Consider the following 22,861-nt stretch of genomic DNA (forward strand, 5'->3'; position numbering starts at 1 on the left):
CTACATTCTAATAATTCATTTTCGAACCATGTACCATATTCCCCTTAAACTAAACATGAATCATTTTGTATCCATACAAGACCTCTAGAAAATATCTGTATTGTGACACAGATCATCATATAGCACAATGCCTTCATACATCCAAACATGATACTGATATTGTTATACAGGAACAAAAATACAAACATTAATTCTAACACACAAAAATATAAAAACTTGAAATATTCCAATACAGATGATAACATGGAAGTGAAATACAAACCGTATCCACCCAGTGCAGGACTGACACATGACACCGATGGGGTTCCATATTGATACTTACAACACAGTCGGCATGACCTTCCATGAAACAGCAGCTCAAACTTGGGTTTTAGATATTGACTAGAAGCTCAGTGGTTCCATGTATTTAATGCTGCCATATCGGAACATGGAGGACATCAATAGGAAGCTATCCACAGTACGATTCACCAACCTACTACACGACTCCCAGAATACACTCCAGGGGAGATTTAATCGAACTGGTCTGCAAACATCTCCGTTCATTCATTGAGTAACACAGTACCACCACTCAAGGATGTAGTTCATTCACAAGTCCGTCCTGATGAAGTCCAAATTACATTTTTCTTCCCGCCACTGACCTGACTTCATGAAAAAAACAAACAAAGTCTTGGCAAATCTGGGTAAATATTATCTTCACCAGACAGCCCTGGTGGGAGGCAATGCGGTCCCGTATCGCCTGGTCAGTGAGTTATTGCTAATTTCAGGGGTTGTCCCCCTCTGAAGATCAATACATAACAGGAATTTCTATGGACAGAGTCAAGGCTTGGCATGGTTGGTGCCATTCTCACACAAATATTGCTCACTTCGCCCATGAAACGGTGAAAATTGCATTACTGTAATGAAGAAATGTATTCTGGGAAATTGTAAGCCTCGCCAAGTGGGGAATGGTCTCATTTCTTTAATATTTAAAAATTCGTGGCTTGGATATTGTTTAGCAGTTGCCAGTGGAGCCATCGTGAGGAGTAAGCTTGGTAATTGGATTTGGGAGCAGAATTGTACCAGTGTAACTATCAATGACTATTATGATATTTGGCAGCAGAATGTGGAACTCTGTAAGCTGAAGTGATTTGCTGTGCAGCTTAATACATCTCCATAAATTGCCAACTGACAAAGGTGGAGGAACATTAATGTTCGAGACACTATCGACCAAGAATTTGTCCGTTGATTACGCGAACCTGTCTTTGTGAAGACAAGGGTGTCATACTGGCTGCCGACCTGAACAAATACATGTACTGCTTTCCAACCTTCAGCATACTAACACAAGTTAATCTGGTGGTTTTGTGTAGACCAGCCATGATTGCATGGAAATGCAAAAATATTTACCCATAATATTGATTTGATTTCCAAGGCCTCATCTGACTATCCAGTGCATGGAAAATAGCTGTCTAGTTAATGAGGACATTACGGTACACAAAGGCATTTACGGACATGAAACAGTTGTCTTGGTAATGTGTGTATTATGGTATACAGAGGCCTTCATGGGCATGAAGGCTGTGTTTCACTTAGAAATCTCAGATTATATCAATATGGATTAAACTCACAAGCATTCCCTTGATTGCAGTACCGTGAGCATACTCATGCTGTGTTCAGATATTTCTAATTTGTCTTTAAGTTTACCTGTGTCAGCCAATCATTGCCATTCGTCCACTGGGAAGTGTGCTTTAAGCAGCCCTAGGCTGAGCATGTCAGCTTGTCAAGGGAAGAATGCCTGAAGAGACTGGTCACAGGAATGTGGTGTTGACATGCAGATCAAACATACTATTATTATGAATTTGTATAGCACTCTCTCCAACATTAGCTGCTCAATTAGACTCGGACCATAATACCTCCAACTGTTTACCCTGGTCAATCGACCAATGAGAACTCAATTAATATTTTCATCTCCCCTGGGAGGATACAAGCAGCATGTGAAGTGCTCAAAAGTTAACAGACGAATTACCTTCTCATGCTGTCAGGTACCCATTTACTGATGGGTGAACAGAGGCATATTTTAAGCATCAATTGCTTAGGGAAACACCTAATGTGTTCCCTGTGCTTCAGTGTGGAGGATCAGACACTGCTTGAAACAGTTAACTTCACACTTCACCGATGTCTCAGGGGGGCAACATAACAGCTCTGTCTTCAGCTAATGGCCAGCCGATCTGACAAAAGGCCAGTGGTTAACTCAGCTGCCCAGTAGGCTGGTTAGTCTCCACACAGTCACTGCCCAGCAGATTTCTGGGAGATAAGTTTAGCAGGTATTTTTTCAAAAATAATCCACAATATTTTCCCATGATGAACGGGTGCAGTTGGGGGAAACATAGCCTTGCTCCAAGCCTGTACTTAATGTCAAGCACATGGATGTAAAGTAATTCTATCCTTCGAAGAGGCAAATCTAGATAAGCGGACAGTACCTCAGTCTCTTATTTATTATCTTTTTGAAATTATCATTTAAACTATTAATGTTTACCTTGTGCAAGTCTAGGGGAAACAGGGTGAGGTGAGGTGAAATTGGGTTTAACGTCATGCTTGAGAATATTTCGCTCATATGATGACGTGCATGCGTGTGTATGTGTATGTGCAGCTGCTTGTACTAGCCCAGACTTAAGCTGGTTTTATAGTGCTAGCCCACTGAGATACCATGCCTCAGTGAAGCATGAATACCCCACTCAGACACATTATACTGACTCCAAGCCGACCAGTCCTTGTTGTACCCATTAATGCCGAGCGCCAAGCAGGGACCAACAAGTACCATATTTTAACGTCTTTTGGTATGACGCGGTCGGGGATCGAACCTGAGACCTTCCTCTCTCCGGGCGGACGCTCTAACCACTACACCACGGAGGCGGTCGGGAAACAGGGAACAACCTCCTCCAACCGATAGGGTTCTCACTGTAACACAACTACATCAAATTGTTGACTGCCAGACGGGATGCCAATGTAGCTACCATGATGAACCATTGCAGTTGGGGCAACAGGGAACAGCCTTCTCCATCCACAAGACTGCTCCTCTCCCTCTTCAATGTAACACGACGTCAAATTGTTGACTGTCAGATAGTAAACATGACCATTATTTCATGCATTCTAAACACTGTATATATATCAACATTATCCTTCTTGCATTTCAGGTTCAGTAAAGACGACAATGGATACTCAGCTCACACAACCCATTACCGAAAAGGTCAATCGATTGGAAATACACCACCATCTTTGTCTTATCAAGATGTTCAAATGATAAATTTATTCAAGAGACTTTTTGATATAGAGATACTAAATACAGAAAAAACATTTCTTTGACATCAAAGACTTTATTTAATAGTTCAGTCTATTCAATCTCTGTTTCATATGGAGATGAAAGCACGTCTATGAGGGTTTTTGTTTAAATAATCTGAAAAAAATGTTCCAAGTATGAATGTTGGACTATCTGTTTCTTGCTGCCATAAAATGGCCACAATTTCTCTTTAATGCCCAATGCGACCTTATGGCCTTTATAGTGACAATCTGTTTCTAAGTAATGGAGGATATATAAATATCTTTAGTGAAGTGAGATGGACATAATGTCAGCTAGATTGATATTGTGTTAGCTGAAGGATGACAATCACTTGCTTAACTGAGAGTGCCATATTAGCTTCTAGTCAAACTCTAAATATACTGATGGATATTGGAGACGGGTGGATTTCAAACCATTGATCTACATTCAACGAGGAGTGAGCAAGTGTTTTAACACCACTGTTATAGAGATATATTCCAGGAAATTCTTGGTGGGAGATACCAGAAATGTGTTTCATGTTGTACCCATTTGTGGAATCAAACCCAGGTCTTCATTGTGATGAGCAAACACTTAAACCACAAGGCTACCCCACCTCCCCAGGGATTGTGGTCAGACTTGGTGACAGCTTACAACACCTTATCTTCGGTATGGCGAGCCAATGCATCAACCACTACCCTACCTCCCCAGGGATTGTGGTCAGACTTGGTGACAGCTTACAACACCTCATCTTTGGTATGGCGAGCCAACGCTTCAACCACTACCCTACCTCCCCAGGGATTGTTGTCAGACTTGGTGACAGCTTACAACACCTCATCTTTGGTATGGCGAGCCAACGCTTCAACCACTACCCTACCTCCCCAGGGATTGTTGTCAGACTTGGTGACAGCTTACAACACCTCATCTTTGGTATGGCGAGCCAACGCTTCAACCACTACCCTACCTCCCCAGGGATTGTTGTCAGACTTGGTGACAGCTTACAACACCTTATCTTCGGTATGGCGAGCCAACGCTTCAACCACTACCCTACCTCCCCAGGGATTGTTGTCAGACTTGGTGACAGCTTACAACACCTCATCTCCGGTATGGCGAGCCAACGCTTCAACCACTACCCTACCTCCCCAGGGATTGTTGTCAGACTTGGTGACAGCTTACAACACCTCATCTTCGGTATGGCAAGCCAACGCTTCAACCACTACCCTACCTCCCCAGGGATTGTTGTCAGACTTGGTGACAGCTTACAACACCTTATCTCCGTTATGGCGAGCCAACGCTTCAACCACTACCCTACCTCCCCAGGGATTGTTGTCAGACTTGGTGACAGCTTACAACACCTTATCTCCGGTATGGCGAGACAACGCTTCAACCACTACCCTACCTCCCCAGGGATTGTGGTCAGACTTGGTGACTGCTTACAACACTTATCTTCGGTATGGCGAGCCAACGCTTCAACCACTACCCTACCCTGTGCCATTATATATAATGGATGATTCCGATCTGGCTACATTGCCATACATTTAAACTTAGCACTTTGTTAAGGATTTGTTCAGTATATTCAGGGTTATTACTAAGGACTCAGATAATAAGCAGATAATAAGAGATAAAGATGACACAATAACATCCCATTTTCAACTTCTGAGTTGCTTTTGATGAGTATATTATCAAAGGGTTGTCAGATACATGTACAAGTGAAGGAGTGGGTAGTTGAATGCCAAGTGTATATAGGTCTGGATATGTCAGCTTTAAAAGTGGCATTGGTGGTTAGTGAATGAGTGACTGAGCATAGGTTTTCACTTAGCAATATTCCAACAATATCACGATGGAGGACACCACAAATGCGCTTCACACATTGTACAAATGTGGGGAATTGAACCTCAGTGTGACGAGCAAACACTTAATCCACAAGGCTACCCCACCACCCCAGGGATTGGTGGACAGGCTTGGTGACAGCTTACAACACCTTATCATAGTCCAGTGGTTTGGATCTTTATTCAGAATGCAAATCACTGGATTGTCTGGTCCTGACATAATTATCTACATGTTGCCGTCATACAGCTGGAATGTTCCAACCCACACTTGACATTATACAAGCTGAGAACTGGGACCTCTATTTTTCATCCGAATAGGCCAGAGTATTTGTATTGACATATTAATTATAGGGAGTGATAATGAATTGATTCACATTGTTCTCTTTATTAACTGCGCTACCGATCTAACAGCCATGAAACACACAGTAATTGGAAAACAGAGACGATTCTGTCAGACAATCACACCTTCCTCTACGCAACCTCCATCAAACTCTCGGTGCAGGAGATCGCCTTACAGTAATCAATATGACATTACGTCTGATTAATTAAACCTATAAATGCAAAGTGACATTCTTCAGACAAAAATATGAAAAATGAACCTAAAATAGGGTTTCTATTTCAAGAAAAGGTACAGGGTTGAGGTGGCCTGTTGGGTATTGCAGTACTGTAGAGGTACAGGGTTGAGGTGGCCTGTTGGGTATTGCAGTATTGTAGAGGTACAGGGTTGCCTGTTGGGTATTGCAGTACTGCTTGTTTGGTATTGCAGTACTGTAGAGGTACAGGGTTGGACCTGTTGGGTATTGCAGTACTGTAGAGGTCCAGCCTGTTGGGTATTGCAGTACTGTAGAGGTACAGGGTTGAGGCAGCCTGTTGGGTATTGCAGTATTGAGGTACAGGTACAGGGCCTGAGGTGGCCTGTTGGGTACAGGGTTGCAGTACTGTAGAGGTACAGGGTTGAGGTGGCCCGTTGGGTATTGCAGTACTGTAGAGGTACAGGGTTGAGGTGGCCTGTTGGGTATTGCAGTACTGTAGAGGTACAGGGTTGAGGCAACCTGTTGGGTATTGCAGTATTGAAGAGGTACAGGGTTGAGGTGGCCTGTTGGGTATTGCAGTACTGTAGAGGTACAGGGTTGAGGTGGCCTGTTGGGTATTGCAGTACTGTAGAGGTACAGGGTTGAGGCGGCCTGTTGGGTATTGCAGTACTGTAGAGGTACAGGGTTGAGGTGGCCTGTTGGGTATTGCAGTATTGTAGAGGTACAGGGTTGAGGTGGCCTGTTGGGTATTGCAGTATTGTAGAGGTACAGGGTTGAGGTGGCCTGTTGGGTATTGCAGCTGTAGAGGTACATTGTAGAGGTACAGGGTTGAGGTGGCCTGTTGGGTATTGCAGTACTGTAGAGGTACAGGGTTGAGCCTGTTGGCCTGTAGAGGTACAGGGTTGAGGCAGCCTGTTTGCAGTACTGTAGAGGTACAGGGTTGAGGTGGCCTGTTGGGTATTGCAGTACTGTAGAGGTACAGGGTTGAGGTGGCCAGGGTTGAGGTGGCCTGTTGGGTATTGCAGTACTGTAGAGGTACAGGGTTGAGGCAGCCTGTTGGGTATTGCAGTACTGTAGAGGTACAGGGTTGAGGTGGCCTGTTGGGTATTGCAGTCCTGTAGAGGTACAGGGTTGAGGTGGCCTGTTGGGTATTGCAGTACTGTTGTAGAGGTACAGGGTTGAGGTGGCCTGTTGGGTATTGCAGTACTGTACAGGGTTGTAGCCTGTTGGGTTGCAGGTACAGGGTGGAGGCTGACCTGTTGGGTATTGCAGAACAAAACTCTACGCATATGCCAGGCAGGAAATACTTCACTGTAACAATACTAGGTCACCTGTGACAGTGGGTGAGTAAGTATGGTTTTACGCCGCTTTTAGCAATATTCCAGCAATATCACGGCGGGGTACACCAGAAATGGGCTGCACACATTGTGCCCATGTGGGGAATCGAACCCGGGTTTTCAGCGTGACGAGCCAACGCTTTATCCATCAGGCTACCCCACCGCCCCTACCTGTGATAGTACTGGGTCACCTGTGACAATACTGGGTCACCTGTGACAATACTGGATCACCTGTGACAGTACTGGGTCACCTGTGACAATACTGGATCACCTGTGACAGTACTGGGTCACCTGTGACAATACTGGATCATCTGTGACAGTACTGGGTCACCTGTGACAGTACTGGGTTACCTGTGACAGTACTGGGTCACCTGTGACAATACTGGATCACCTGTGACAGTACTGGGTCACCTGTGACAGTACTGGGTCACCTGTGACAATACTGGATCACCTGTGACAGTACTGGGTCACCTTTGACAGCACTGGGTCACCTGATTCATGTGTCTAGCTGTCAGGATTGGCCTCGGAATTGGCTGCCTATAGCGACACACACTGAATTATCTAAGACTGAATATCAACACTTCTGCTGCGATCTCATTTTGTCCTGACTTTCTTTGACAGAGAAGCCATGAAAATCCTCTTCACGTCCAACTAGGGCCTCTTTGAACGGCAGAATTTCAGAAATATTCAGCCACAGTGGTACCATGGGTGCCAAACTTGAATGCAGTGAATATTTTCTACAGCACTCCTCTACCAGCTGAGATGAGGGCACTGCCAGAAAGGCTTGACTGAGGAGATCTGTCTTTGATTGGAACATATGAAATCCAATTTTGTGGAGTCACGAGCCTTGAGTGGATCTGGTCATCTGCAGGGCAGATTCCCAATCAGCTTTAAGTATTCATAAAGGAGATATCGTGGCAGTTTGATAATTGTATATTCAGAATGACGAGCTTAGAAGCCTTGCAGTGAGAAAGGACTGATGCCATTGCACTCAGGAACAGATCTTAGGTCACTGTATCGATGACTTGCAGATCTCAATAAATTCAGATACAAAAGGTGTGTAAAAACTCAGATACTACAGGGGTGTCAGACTCATAAGTGTAAACCTCAGATACTACAGGTATGTAAACCTCAGATACTACAGGTATGTAAAACTCTGACACTGCAGGTGTGTAAAACTCTGACACTGCAGGTGTGTAAAACTCTGACACTGCAGGTGTGTAAAACTCAGACACTGCAGGTGTATAAAATTCAGATACTACAGGTGTATAAAATTCGGACACTGCAGGTGTATAAAATTCAGATACTACAGGTGTGTAAAACTCTGACACTGCAGGTGTGTAAAACTCTGACACTGCAGGTGTATAAAACTCAGATACTACAGGTGTGTAAAACTCTGATACTACAGGTGTGTACAAACTCTGATACTACAGGTGTGTAAAATTCAGATACTACAGGGGTGTAAAACTCTGGTGTGTACAACTCTGAGGTGTGTAAGATACTACAGGGTGTACAACTCTGATACTACAGGTGTGTAAAACTCTGATACTACAGGTGTGTAAAACTCTGATACTACAGGTGTGTAAAACTCAGACACTGCAGGTGTATAAAATTCAGATACTACAGGGTGTAAAACTCTGATACTACAGGGGTGTAAAACTCTGATACTACAGGAGTGTAAAACTGATACTACAGGTGTGTAAAACTCTGATACTACAGGTGTGTACTATATGGACAGTGACAGATATGAAACAAGTAATGCAATGTTGAGACAGGTAACATAAACCATTAACATGATGAATGTAACAAGATTAAATGCAGCAAAACCCTTTAAATAATCACAAGGAATCTGTACTGAAAGTCGAGTCAGTGTTACTATTGCTCAGGACCTGGTGTCTTCAGGGTATCTTGTATTACATGTAATATTTTCCATTGTGTTTTCGCACATAAACAAAACCTCCAAACAACACACTCCTATAATGGCCTTTTCATTTCAGTTATGTCACTGTACCTTGTCTATGTTCAACTTCAAGGAAATCAAATGAGACCATACAATCACCTTTGGAGAACCACCATATTAAAGCAGATTTGTGGTTGTGAATGAGTGCATTTATTAATGTCTTGGTGAAATTAATTACCATAGTTTTTTTTTCAACTATATCCTTCTATTGTTACTGCTTTCAAAACCCATAAAACTGTTTGAAGACATTATCTCAGTCTTCACAAATTCATTTCATTCCTGTAAGGCGTTACCCTGGAAACCCGATCAATTCTGAAACAGGGACTTAGGAATTAAAAATATTACAAAAAATACAACTTAACAAAATTATTTTCTTCCCAGAAACAAAACCTTTCAAGACATCAGCTTATGACACTCATTAATCCAGACGTATTAGTTTTTAGTTATTTGAGATTCCTGCTGGGAGAATGGCGGTGAAACCAAGCTGCCCAATCCATTCATCTCCTGAACATGCCGTGCTCCCTCCAGGGCAAATTAGTCCTTTATGTAATATGGACTGCAGTTATATAAACATGAAGAATTAGCAATAAAATTGTTATTCCACGGTCAGTCATTCAGTTATCAACCCCTACCATTATTATCTAAATAATGAAGGCAATAAATACCGGCAATTTCTCCAGAGTTTCATTAAAAATACCATTACTTCATAAATGATGCCATCAAGCTGATCCCATGCTTCAACACAATATCTTTGTCGGTACATGCCTTTGGTAATCAAATAAGAAATCATCCGCACTATCAATATAGCCATGGGTTGTATATCCATTAGATCTGTTACAGCCACTGTATCTGTTACAGTAGTTGTTTCGCGCTCCGCTGATCATCACAGAATACTCAGCTGGTGGCGGAACTCTGTAGCATGCAATACACTCAGGGGGGATAATTGCAGCACCAACAAAGGGGTAATTACCTCACTTATGATAATATTGAGAAGAAAAAGATGAGGAAAAGTGAGTGAGTGAGTGGGTGAGTTAGTGAGTGGGTAAGTGAGTGAGTGAGTTTGTACCAGACAATCCAGTGATCAATAGTATGAGCATCAATCTTCATCAACCAAAACTGTTCCACAGGAGATATCGCTTGTGTGAGATCATATGATATCTCCTAGGAGATATCGTTTTGAAAGTAGATATAGCTTTGTACAATGCCCTGACAATGATGATGACATCATCAACTTGATGACATCACAATGCTATGACATCACTGCACTGCAAGTTTAATGGTAGTACAGTGTTGAGAGATGTACATTTTTCATTGAAAACTAATGAAGAATGATTTTTTATGATAAATAGAATCTCACCCTCGCGATTACTGATATCAATTACATCAACACTCGTTGATAAAGGTAAAAATATCCTCGGCAAGCCTTCGATATTTGTAACTTTATCAACTCGTGTTGATATAATTGATATCAGTAGACACTTGGGTGAGATTCTCTATATACAGGATACGATGACGTGTGTCAACCAAGTCAGCAAGCCTGACCACCAGATCATGTTAGTCGTCTCTCATGACATGCATAGGTTACTGAAGACCAATTCTAACCCGGACCTTCATGGGTATTTAATGACATGTACAAGTTTCAGTAAAGTTTGAAATAACCACATTTAATGTAACATAAGCTGCTGCAGGTTAATACAACATAAGTATATATATTAAGGATTGATACAACCATAATTTATGGAGACACGATGTAAATATATCACAAAAATGTGACACAACTGAATTATCTGTCACATAAAATAATAGGCTTAATACTGTGTAACCGTGTCAGTGAAGTCTAACAGTCAGTAATGGCCCTTTAGCTAGTCGATGTTCATGACATGTAAAAATACCAGTAAAGTTTGATGTTTGATGTAATGAAACATTGGTCATTACAGTTAATGAAAGGCTGTTCTCACCCACACAGTCCCTGTAAAGGGATGTTCTGAGATCTCTGCTAAGCAACAGGTGAAACTGATTTTAATGATTGAAATTATGTCGGTGTCCATATTATCTAGAGGGATGATTGATGCAGGTCAGAGGTTCAAGACATAGGAAGGGTGGTGAAACATGCATGCCCTGCTTTCCCCATCTACTTCTTCCCTCTCCATCTCTGCTGGTGTCAAATTAGAAGGGTGAAATTGCCATTGACTCAGGACATCCTTATTTATATGGAAGCGAAATATATAAAATAGGATTGATCCAAATATTTTTATACATAATTTTATTCACAGACAGATTTTATAGCCAGAAGGCTTCAATCAATATGAAATCAATTTCAGGCAAATGTGGGTTAGTAACTTAACAGAATACAGTATGGAAAAATCACTATGATAAAAGCAGTAAGATCACTTGTAGGCATCTCTGATATCTCTAATACACAGTAGAATGTCTGTTCCACAGTGAACTGTCTGATTCTAGCAGAACTGTCCTATTCCAAGTAGATTGTCTGATCCCAGGAGAACTGTCCTATTCTAAGTAGATTGTCTGATCCCTGGAGAACTGTCCTATTCTAAGTAGATTGTCTGATCCCAGGAGAACTGTCCTATTCAAGTAGATTGTCTGATCCCTGGAGAACTGTCCTATTCTAAGTAGATTGTCTGATCCCAGGAGAACTGTCCTATTCTAAGTAGATTGTCTGATTCCAGGAGAACTGTCCTATTCCAAGTAGATTGTCTGATCCCAGGAGAACTGTCCTATTCTAAGTAGATTGTCTGAGAACTGTCCTATTCTAAGTAGATTGTCTGATCCCAGGAGAACTGTCCTATTCTAAAGATTGTCTGATCCCAGGAGAACTGTCTATTCTAAGTATGTCTGATCCCAGGAGAACTGTCCTATTCCAAGTAGATTGTCTGATCCTAGGAGAACTGTCCTATTCTAAGTAGATTGTCTGAACTGTCCTATTCTAAGTAGATTGGAGAACTGTCCTATTCTAAGTAGATTGTCTGATCCCAGGAGAACTGTCCTATTCTAGATTGTCTGATCCCAGGAGAAGTAGATTGTCTGATCCCAGGAGAACTGTCCTATTCTAAGTAGATTGTCTGATCCCAGGAGAACTGTCCTATTCTAAGTAGATTGTCTGATCCCAGGAGAACTGTCCTATTCTAAGTAGATTGTCTGATCCCAGGAGAACTGTCCTATTCTAAGTAGATTGTCTGATCCCAGGAGAACTGTCCTATTCTAAGTAGATTGTCTGATCCCTAGGAGAACTGTCCTATTCTAAGTAGATTGTCTGATCCCAGGAGAACTGTCCTATTCTAAGTAGATTGTCTGATTCTAGGAGAACTGTCCTATTCTAAGTAGATTGTCTGATCCTAGGAGAACTGTCCTATTCTAAGTAGATTGTCTGATCCCAGGAGAACTGTCCTATTCTAAGTAGATTGTCTGATCCCAGGAGAACTGTCCTATTCTAAGTAGATTGTCTGATTCCTGGAGAACTGTCTGATGGAAGGAAAACTGATTCTAGGACTCATAATAGTAGACTGTCAAATTATCGGTAGAATGATCCTGAATAGAGTCATTCTAAGTAATCAGACTGTAAGTAAACTAATAGCAGAGAAATAATCTGCTATCACATATACAACTTCAAACAAATCAAGATGATATCAAGATCATAAGATAGATAACAGAGATATTTGTATAAGTATATGTATTGTTACTCTGACTTATGAATCTCGTTTACGTAGTTTATAGAATATTGTTGCCATTACTACATGGAATGTTTGCGTAATAAACACCTTGCGTCTTGTATCTAATTCTATGTAGACTGCCTCATTAAAGAAGTCGGCCAGATTCCTGGTAGACTGCCTGATCGCCACATTCTATGAAGACAGTGTCTATTTCTGTACAGACAGTCTTATCCTAGATAAACTGTCTGATTTAAAACTGACAGTGTTATAATCAGATAGACAGTCGTAGTAAAACAGAATACAGACAGAATCTATCATAGACTCAGACACTGATTCCTATAGCAGTCTGTCTGTATGCATGAGTGCTTGTGGTGGTGTTCGGTACAGAACATCACAGGTAGTGATGGGACAGCTGGGATTGACCCAGTGCCGATCAGCTGTTCCAGTGTTCCACCTGTCAGGGAACACAGACACACCTCTCACAGACACGCCTCTCACAGACTCGCCTCTCGCCATAACTCAAGGGACACATGAAACATGCTTCTTTTATTCTTAAAAAGTAAGGTACTGAAATTCAGATATGGATGACAAAAACCTTTGTATTCCTTTGCAATTCAAGAAAGTGGAGTTTTGTAGCTGAAGTTGTTGCAGCCAGTAATGATGATGTTCTTCCTGTACCCTATGATAGATGGGAAACCCTTGTAGACAGGAGAACAGCTACATAAATATCTTTTTGCAGGTTTTCATAACAAGCTCAACTAGGTCACACATCCACCAGCAGCATGTTCCTCAACACAGATCTGTCTAGTGGAAGAGAGACTAATGCCTTCCATATTCTGTACTGGGTTTGGATTTCAACTGGTCATTGGATGAAGGTGGAAGGAATGGGGAAGAGCCATAACTCATTAAACATAGATCAGTGTTAAGGAATACCGGCTAATCTGGATTTCACAGACTCATGTAGTGGATTGTTCTGCTTTACAACATGAGGGGAGGGGGTCAAAGCTGACACATATGGGGCTGTTGGAAATGCATGTGGTCGTCAGATACATTAGCTATACGTTGTAGTTGATCATGTGTTCTACAGACATTATGGGGGAACCATGCCAAACTCAGGCAAAGACATTTCTGTGAATCATACAGTTGTAAAGAAATTTACTCATGGACTGAATGACTGACTGAGGTTGGCTTTACGACGCTTTGAGCAATATTCCAGCAACATCAAGGCAGGGGACACCAGAAATGGGCTTCACACAATGTACCCATGTGGGGATTTGAACCCAGGTGTTTGCGTGACGAGCCAACGCTTTAACCACTAGGCTACCCCTGCGCCCTTACTCACGGTGGGTAAAGAAACATAACTGTTGAAACATAAACGAAAATGTCGGTGATTATTGTGAAACAACCAGCTGAGCATTACCTCCTGATCCTTTAAGCAGGGACTTGACATGTATGGTTCACTCAGGACCTACACTGCCTGAGTTTGACAGGGTCTGAGGACCTACACTGCTGCTGAATCTCCATAGTGAGACGAGGACAGGGTCTGAGGACCTATACTGCCCCTGAATCTCCACAGTGAGACAAGGACAGGGTCTGAGGACCTATACTGCCCCTGAATCTCCACAGTGAGACAAGGACAGGGTCTGAGGACCTATACTGCCCCTGAATTTCCATAGGGAGACAAGGACAGGGTCTGAGGACCTACACTGCTCCTGAATCTCCACAAGGAGACAAGGACAGGGTCTGAGGACCTACACTACCCCTTAATCTCCACAAGGAGACAAGGACAGGGTCTGAGGACCTACACTACCCCTGAATCTCCAGAGTGAGACAAGGACAGGGTCTGAGGACCTATACTGCCCCTGAATTTCCATAGGGAGACAAGGACAGGGTCTGAGGACCTACACTGCCCCTGAATCTCCACAGGGAGACAAGGACAGGGTCTGAGGACCTACACTGCCCCTGAATTTCCACAGGGAGACAAGGACAGGGTCTGAGGACCTACACTGCCCCTGAATCTCCACAAGGAGACAAGGACAGGGTCTGAGGACCTACACTACCCCTGAATCTCCACAAGGAGACAAGGACAGGGTCTGAGGACCTACACTACCCCTGAATCTCCACAAGGAGACAAGGACAGGGTCTGAGGACCTACACTACCCCTGAATCTCCACAAGGAGACAAGGACAGGGTCTGAGGACCTACACTACCCCTGAATCTCCACAGTGAGACAAGGACAGGGTCTGAGGACCCATACTGCCCCTGAATTTCCACAGTGAGACAAGGACAGGGTCTGAGGACCTACACTGCTCCTGAATCTCCACAGGGAGACAAGGACAGGGTCTGAGGACCTACACTGCTCCTGAATCTCCACAGGGAGACAAGGACAGGGTCTGAGGACCTACACTGCCCCTGAATTTCAAGGACAGGGTCTGAGGAGACAAGGACAGGGTCTGAGGACCTACACTGCCCCTGAATCTCCACAGGGAGACAAGGACAGGGTCTGAGGACCTACACTGCTCCTGAATCTCCACAGTGAGACAAGGACAGGGTCTGAGGACCTATACTGCCCCTGAATTTCCACAGGGAGACAAGGACAGGGTCTGAGGACCTACACTGCCCTGAATCTCCACAGGAGACAAGGACAGGGTCTGAGGACCTACACTGCAAATGAATATCCATAGTGAGACAAGGACAGGGTCTGAGGACCTACACTGCACCTGAATTTCCATAGGGAGACAAGGACAGGGTCTGAGGACCTACACTGCTCCTGAATCTCCACAGGGAGACAAGGACAGGGTCTGAGGACCTACACTGCCCTGAATCTCCACAGGGAGACAAGGACAGGGTCTGAGGACCTACACTGCTCCTGAATCTCCATAGTGAGACAAGGACAGGTTCTGAGGACCTATACTGCCCCTGAATCTCCACAGGGAGACAAGGACAGGGTCTGAGGACCTACACTGCTCCTGAATCTCCATAGTGAGACAAGGACAGGGTCTGAGGACCTACACTACCCCTGAATCTCCACAGTGAGACAAGGACAGGGTCTGAGGACCTACACTGCTCCTGAATCTCCATAGTGAGACAAGGACAGGGTCTGAGGACCTATACTGCCCCTGAATCTCCACAGGGAGACAAGGACAGGGTCTGAGGACCTACACTGCTCCTGAATCTCCATAGTGAGACAAGGACAGGGTCTGAGGACCTATACTGCCCCTGAATCTCCACAGGGAGACAAGGACAGGGTCTGAGGACCTATACTGCCCCTGAATCTCCACAGGGAGACAAGGACAAGGTCTGAGGACCTACACTACCCCTGAATCTCCACAGGGAGACAAGGACAGGGTCTGAGGACCTATACTGCTGCTGAATCTCCACAGGGAAACAAGGACAGGGTCTGAGGACCTATACTGCCCCTGAATCTCCACAGGGAGACAAGGACAGGGTCTGAGGACCTATACTGCCCCTGAATCTCCACAGGGAGACAAGGACAGGGTCTGAGGACCTACACACTGCTCCTGAATCTCCACAAGGAGACAAGGACAGGGACTGAGGACTTACACCTTCCTGGAATCCTTACGTAACAGGGGCACAGATGAGGTCTGTGGACCTACAGTTCCCCTGAATACTTATAATAAATGATAATAATAACTGATTTCTTAAGCGCAAAGTATCCATCAACATTTGCTCACTGGTGCTGTGACAAAGTTCAAATCGATGTAAATATACACACAGTCCTCCACAGTGAGACCTAAGGATTACCCAGCAGGGGAAAAAAGACATATGACATCCATTGTAATGTTTTGTTCGTGTAAACAGATATCTGTGTCATGGAACAATTGCAAATGTGTGCCTCTCGCAAAACAAAGATGTATAGTAATCAGATTGTTATTGACTTGTCATTGTCATCAAAGCAGGTTTTTGAATGTTCATGAACTCTCCAGGAGGGTGATCATAGCAACAAGATAGACAGATGTTTTGAAAGACTTTCCATATATTATACTGGGGAGGGGTGCCGATGGAATCAAGGATCCCCAGCTAGGTCCGAGTGTTCAACAGTTCCTGCAACTGTGGTTCTGACAGGCAACAGTTTACTACATATACACATCCAGGGCTGATGATAGCAGCAGCAGGCCCTTAACCTCGGATAAGTAATGCCTTGGTTCATTCAGGCATTCAATGGATGCAGTCAACCCTTAGCCTAGGAGCAAACATTTACTGTCATTTAATCACCCCTGTATTTGTCAGGGTTAACAAGTCTGGAGAGTAATTACTTCACTTGACATGTTCACTGACTCACAGCCTGCAAATGTATTTCACCCTTTACAGAACATGTATCGCCATCATGTATCCCCGCCTCTCCACTCTCCCACATCCTTCATGCATTAACCAGCAATTACACAACACAAGATATCTCAAGAGAGTTTCGCTGATTTCATCTGAGCTTCGTTAGACCAACCATACAAACATGCCCTTAGGACCTAGGTCACATCGAACTTGACCCAACTTCAATTGAATGTTCCGCCTTCTGTAAAATTAGAACCACAGGCCTGTGGCTCACCAGCCATCTTGAACATTTCATGTCTGAGAAGTAGTAAGCATATTTCAGAAGTAATATAGTATGTGCATATTAATTGAAATATTGATTGTACAAACTCAGCACAAGCCAACTGGTAAGGAGTCCCATTCAACCGGCGAACAAAGATGAAAATCACAACAAATCCCTTGCCTGAGAAATCTTGTACATTATAACATCAGTATATAATTCTTTGTAATGCACTGTCATGTAATATAAGATATATACTGTTATAATGCATTGTCATGTGATGTAACACATGTACCTTATCACCAGAAGCAAATTGTTACCAGTGTCAAAATGGTCATCACAAGTAGGAATACACTTCATGGAAAGCGTAAGAAGTGTAATTCCTCTATAACACCATGAATATTACCCTGACAAATCTGTGGCTGTGTCTATGACCTCTATGATAGGTGCTCTCTACGACACCCCGCCTCCCCGTCCATCCCCTCCTACTGGTGTTGTCATCCCAGTCAGCTGCCTCCCTCTACACATGTACACAACACCAGAAGACAAGCAAACCCAGCAACCTGGCCATACATCACATAACACAGCTGTCAACCTCATCTGTCAACTTCAACATGATGGAAAACTAATAATACAACATCACGAGGAAATATTATCCTTCTTTCAAAATAAGCTATCTGAAAACATTGATATATATCATAAAATTTGTTAACTGTCAAAAATATTTGCACAATGAGACTAAACTGAAAGGCAAGTCGGTGTTGTCTGAGTTCTCAGTAATGAGTGGAGAGGGCACAAGTCTGACGACATGGTGGAGATGGCGGAGCCATTACGACCAGCACACAAAACATGGCATGCGACACACAACCTCGTATCCTGTTTTAAAACACACTAAATAACAACCCATGCATCCTACAAACTCCTCTGTAAAATACATCATTACTTCAGTGCAATTATTTTTCAAATGTGAAAAAAGTTGAAAGTTTTTCAAACTGAATATCAAGTTAGGTACTTTGATGTTGGCCAAGAAAAATCAGATACTTGGAGGTTATCAGTGAACAGGGCAAATCTTTCCAGAATGTGTGTTATTATGGAGGCTTTGAGGCAAGATTACGAGACTTGCGTCAAGTTCAGTAGCATGTTCCCATGGCAGTCTGCGTGACTTGACAACATTACTACAACATGTGTCATTATTCCCCAACATATCTACCCACATAAAATACTCACAGAAAATTGCTTGAGTTCTGTGACTCCATGTCTTCCCAGGTAACATCCAACACTCACAGAGAAGTAACACAACTAATCACACACACCGCATGCTTAACACTGACACAGCTCCCGATGTCCGTCGTGGTTGGTGTCGCCACAGCTACCGCCACTGGTGTAGGTTCCCTGCTGCCTTTAGACCTTACAAGATTTCTCCAATACAGCTGAGGCATCAATCATTCTACTCTCAATCACTGAAGAGTTCTCCCTCCCTGTTGTTGCAGCACACCTCTGAATAACCTGCTCCAGCTATGTTTGCTGTAGGAGACTTAGCTAGCCACTAATGCCTGACTCCCTACACTGACAAAGAGGGGTCACTACTGTACAACCTGCTCCAGCTATGTTTGCTGTAGGAGACTTAGCTAGCCACTAATGCCTGACTCCCTACACTGACAAAGAGGGGTCACTACTGTACAACCTGCTCCAGCTATGTTTGCTGTAGGAGACTAAGCTAGCCACTAATGCCTGACTCCCTACACTGACAAAGAGGGGTCACTACTGTACAACCTGCTCCAGCTATGTTTGCTGTAGGAGACTAAGCTAGCCACTAATGCCTGACTCCCTACACTGACAAAGAGGGTCACTACTATACAACCTGCTCCAGCTATGTTTGCTGTAGGAGACTAAGCTAGCCACTAATGCCTGACTCCCTACACTGACAAAGAGGGGTCACTACTATACAACCTGCTCCAGCTATGTTTGCTGTAGGAGACTAAGCTAGCCACTACCGCCTGACTCCCTACACTGACAAAGAGGGGTCACTACTATACAACCTGCTCCAGCTATGTTTGCTGTAGGAGACTTAGCTAGCCACTAATGTCTGACTCCCTGCACTGACAAAGAGGGGTCACTACTATACAACCTGCTCCAGCTATGTTTGCTGTAGGAGACTTAGCTAGCCACTAATGTCTGACTCCCTACACTGACAAAGAGGGGTCACTACTATACAACCTGCTCCAGCTATGTTTGCTGTAGGAGACTAAGCTAGCCACTACCGCCTGACTCCCTACACTGACAAAGAGGGGTCACTACTATACAACCTGCTCCAGCTATGTTTGCTGTAGGAGACTTAGCTAGCCACCAATGCCTGACTCCCTACACTGACAAAGAGGGGTCACTACTATACAACCTGTCTAGCTATGTTTGTTGTAGGAGACTTAGCTAGCCACCAATGCCTGACTCCCTGCACTGACAAAGAGGGGTCACTACTATACAACCTGCTTCAGCTATGTTTGCTGAAGGAGACTTAGCTAGCCACCAATGCCTGACTCCCTACACTGACAAAGAGGGGTCACTACTATACAACCTGCTTCAGCTGTTTGCTGTAGGAGACTAAGCTAGCCACTACCGCCTGACTCCCTACACTGACAAAGAGGGGTCACTACTATACAACCTGCTTCAGCTATGTTTGCTGTAGGAGACTTAGCTAGCCACCAATGTCTGACTCCCTACACTGACAAAGAGGGGTCACTACTGTACAATCTGCTCCAGCTATGTTTGCTGTCGGAGACTTAGCTAGCCACTGATGCCTGACTCCCTACACTGACAAAGAGGGGTCACTACTATACAACCTGCTCCAGCTATGTTTGCTGTAGGAGACTTAGCTAGCCACTAATGCCTGACTCCCTGCACTGACAAAGAGGGGTCACTACTATACAACCTGCTCCAGCTATGTTTGCTGTAGGAGACTTAGCTAGCCACTCAATGTCTGACTCCCTACACTGACAAAGAGGGGTCACTACTATACAACCTGTCTCCAGCTATGTTTGCTGTAGGAGACTTAGCTAGCCACCAATGCCTGACTCCCTGCACTGACAAAGAGGGGTCACTACTATACAACCTGCTCCAGCTATGTTTGCTGTAGGAGACTTAGCTAGCCACTAATGTCTGACTCCGACACTGACAAAGAGGGGTCACTACTATACAACCTGTCTCCAGCTATGTTTGCTGTAGGAGACTTAGCTAGCCACTAATGTCTGACTCCCTACACTGACAAAGAGGGGTCACTACTATACAACCTGCTCCAGCTATGTTTGCTGTAGGAGACTAAGCTAGCCACTAATGCCTGACTCCCTACACTGACAAAGAGGGGTCACTACTATACAACCTGCTCCAGCTATGTTTGCTGTAGGAGACTTAGCTAGCCACCAATGCCTGACTCCCTACACTGACAAAGAGGGGTCACTACTATACAACCTGTCTAGCTATGTTTGTTGTAGGAGACTTAGCTAGCCACCAATGCCTGACTCCCTGCACTGACAAAGAGGGGTCACTACTATACAACCTGCTTCAGCTATGTTTGCTGTAGGAGACTTAGCTAGCCACTACCGCCTGACTCCCTACACTGACAAAGAGGGGTCACTACTATACAACCTGCTTCAGCTATGTTTGCTGTAGGAGACTTAGCTAGCCACCAATGTCTGACTCCCTACACTGACAAAGAGGGGTCACTACTGTACAATCTGCTCCAGCTATGTTTGCTGTCGGAGACGTAGCTAGCCACTGATGCCTGACTCCCTACACTGACAAAGAGGGGTCACTACTATACAACCTGCTCCAGCTATGTTTGCTGTAGGAGACTTAGCTAGCCACTAATGCCTGACTCCCTGCACTGACAAAGAGGGGTCACTACTATACAACCTGCTCCAGCTATGTTTGCTGTAGGAGACTTAGCTAGCCACTAATGTCTGACTCCCTACACTGACAAAGAGGGGTCACTACTATACAACCTGTCTAGCTACGTTTGCTGTAGGAGACTTAGCTAGCCACCAATGCCTGACTCCCTGCACTGACAAAGAGGGGTCACTACTATACAACCTGCTCCAGCTATGTTTGCTGTAGGAGACTTAGCTAGCCACTAATGTCTGACTCCCTACACTGACAAAGAGGGGTCACTACTATACAACCTGTCTAGCTACGTTTTCTGTAGGAGACTTAGCTAGCCACCAATGCCTGACTCCCTGCACTGACAAAGAGGGGTCACTACTATACAACCTGCTCCAGCTGTTTGCTGTAGGAGACTTAGCTAGCCACCAATGCCTGACTCCCTACACTGACAAAGAGGGGTCACTACTATACAACCTGCTCCAGCTATGTTTGCTGTAGGAGACTTAGCTAGCCACTAATGCCTGACTCCCTACACTGACAAAGAGGGGTCACTACTGTACAACCTGCTCCAGCTATGTTTGCTGTAGGAGACTTAGCTAGCCACTAATGCCTGACTCCCTACACTGACAAAGAGGGGTCACTACTATACAACCTGCTCCAGCTATGTTTGCTGTAGGAGACTTAGCTAGCCACTAATGCCTGACTCTCTACACTGACAAAGAGGGGTCACTACTATACAACCTGCTCCAGCTATGTTTGCTGTAGGAGACTTAGCTAGCCACTAATGCCTGACTCCCTACACTGACAAAGAGGGGTCACTACTCAATACAACCTGCTCCAGCTATGTTTGCTGTAGGAGACTTAGCTAGCCACTAATGCCTGACTCCCTGCACTGACAAAGAAGGGTCACTATTGTCCAGCAAGCAATGAGACAGACTTGAAATGTTAACTCTGAACACTGCTATTAATAGCTGTCAATTATGGACCTCGTAAATTGGAAATGAGATTTGTTTCTTGTTTTTCTGGCAGTTCCTTTGCTTAATACATCTTGTCTTGTGACTACTTTACACTATCAATCATTATTTTTTCATCATAAAGATAAGGTCAAAAGCCGACTTTCTTCAGTGTCATTTAATCAGGGATAAAAAGTGTTGTATATAGTGATGCAGGCAGTGACATTTAGTCTTGGATGTATGCTAATGTATACAATGGTGTAGGCAGTGTCATTTAGTCTGGGATGTATACTGTCATATACAATGATCAAGCTAGTGCCAACCTTTAGTCTGGGATGTATACTGTTGTATACAATAATGCAGGCAGTGTCATTTAGTCTGGGATGTATACTGTTATGTACAATGATCTAGGCAGTGTCATATAGTCTGGGATGTAGACAGTGTCATTTAGTCTGGGATGTATACTGTTATATACACTGGTGTAGGTAGTGTCATATAGTCTGGGGTGTATACCGTTATATACACTGGTGTATGCAGTGTTATATAGTCTGGGATGTATACTGTTATATACAATAATGCAGGCAGTTTTATTTAGTCTGGGATGTATACTGTTATATACACTGGTGTAGGTAGTGTCATATAGTCTCGGATGTATACTGTTATATACAATAATGCAGGCAGTGTCATTTAATCTGGGATGTATACCGTTATATAGACTGGTGTAGGCAGTGTCATATAGTCTCGGATGTATACTGTTTTATACAATAATGCAGGCAGTGTCATTTAGTCTGGGATGTATACTGTTATATACAATAATGCAGGCAGTTTTATTTAGTCTGGGATGTATACTGTTATACACACTGGTGTAGGCAG

The 22,861-nt window shown here is 43.8% G+C and overlaps 1 protein-coding gene across 9 annotated transcripts in view; it reads right to left on the reverse strand.

Moving 5' to 3' along the window:
• The window catches only part of LOC124280289 (tumor protein p53-inducible protein 11-like), a 468,499-nt gene that overhangs the window by 58,874 nt on the left and 386,764 nt on the right, over positions 1–22,861 (reverse strand). Inside the window, exon 1 of one of the 9 annotated variants that reach the window (XM_046716190.1) lies at positions 18,390–18,720. The exons of 6 other annotated variants lie outside the window; for them this stretch is intronic. In XM_046716190.1, the coding sequence (XP_046572146.1) occupies positions 18,390–18,418 (29 nt within the window). In that variant the 5' untranslated portion in view covers positions 18,419–18,720. 2 more of the 9 variants (XM_046716192.1, XM_046716191.1) reach the window with 2 other exon arrangements.

The sequence above is a fragment of the Haliotis rubra genome, unplaced genomic scaffold, assembly GCF_003918875.1.
Source record: "Haliotis rubra isolate DU_JTF1 unplaced genomic scaffold, ASM391887v1 Scf264, whole genome shotgun sequence".
Classification (NCBI taxonomy): Eukaryota; Metazoa; Mollusca; class Gastropoda; order Lepetellida; family Haliotidae; genus Haliotis; species Haliotis rubra.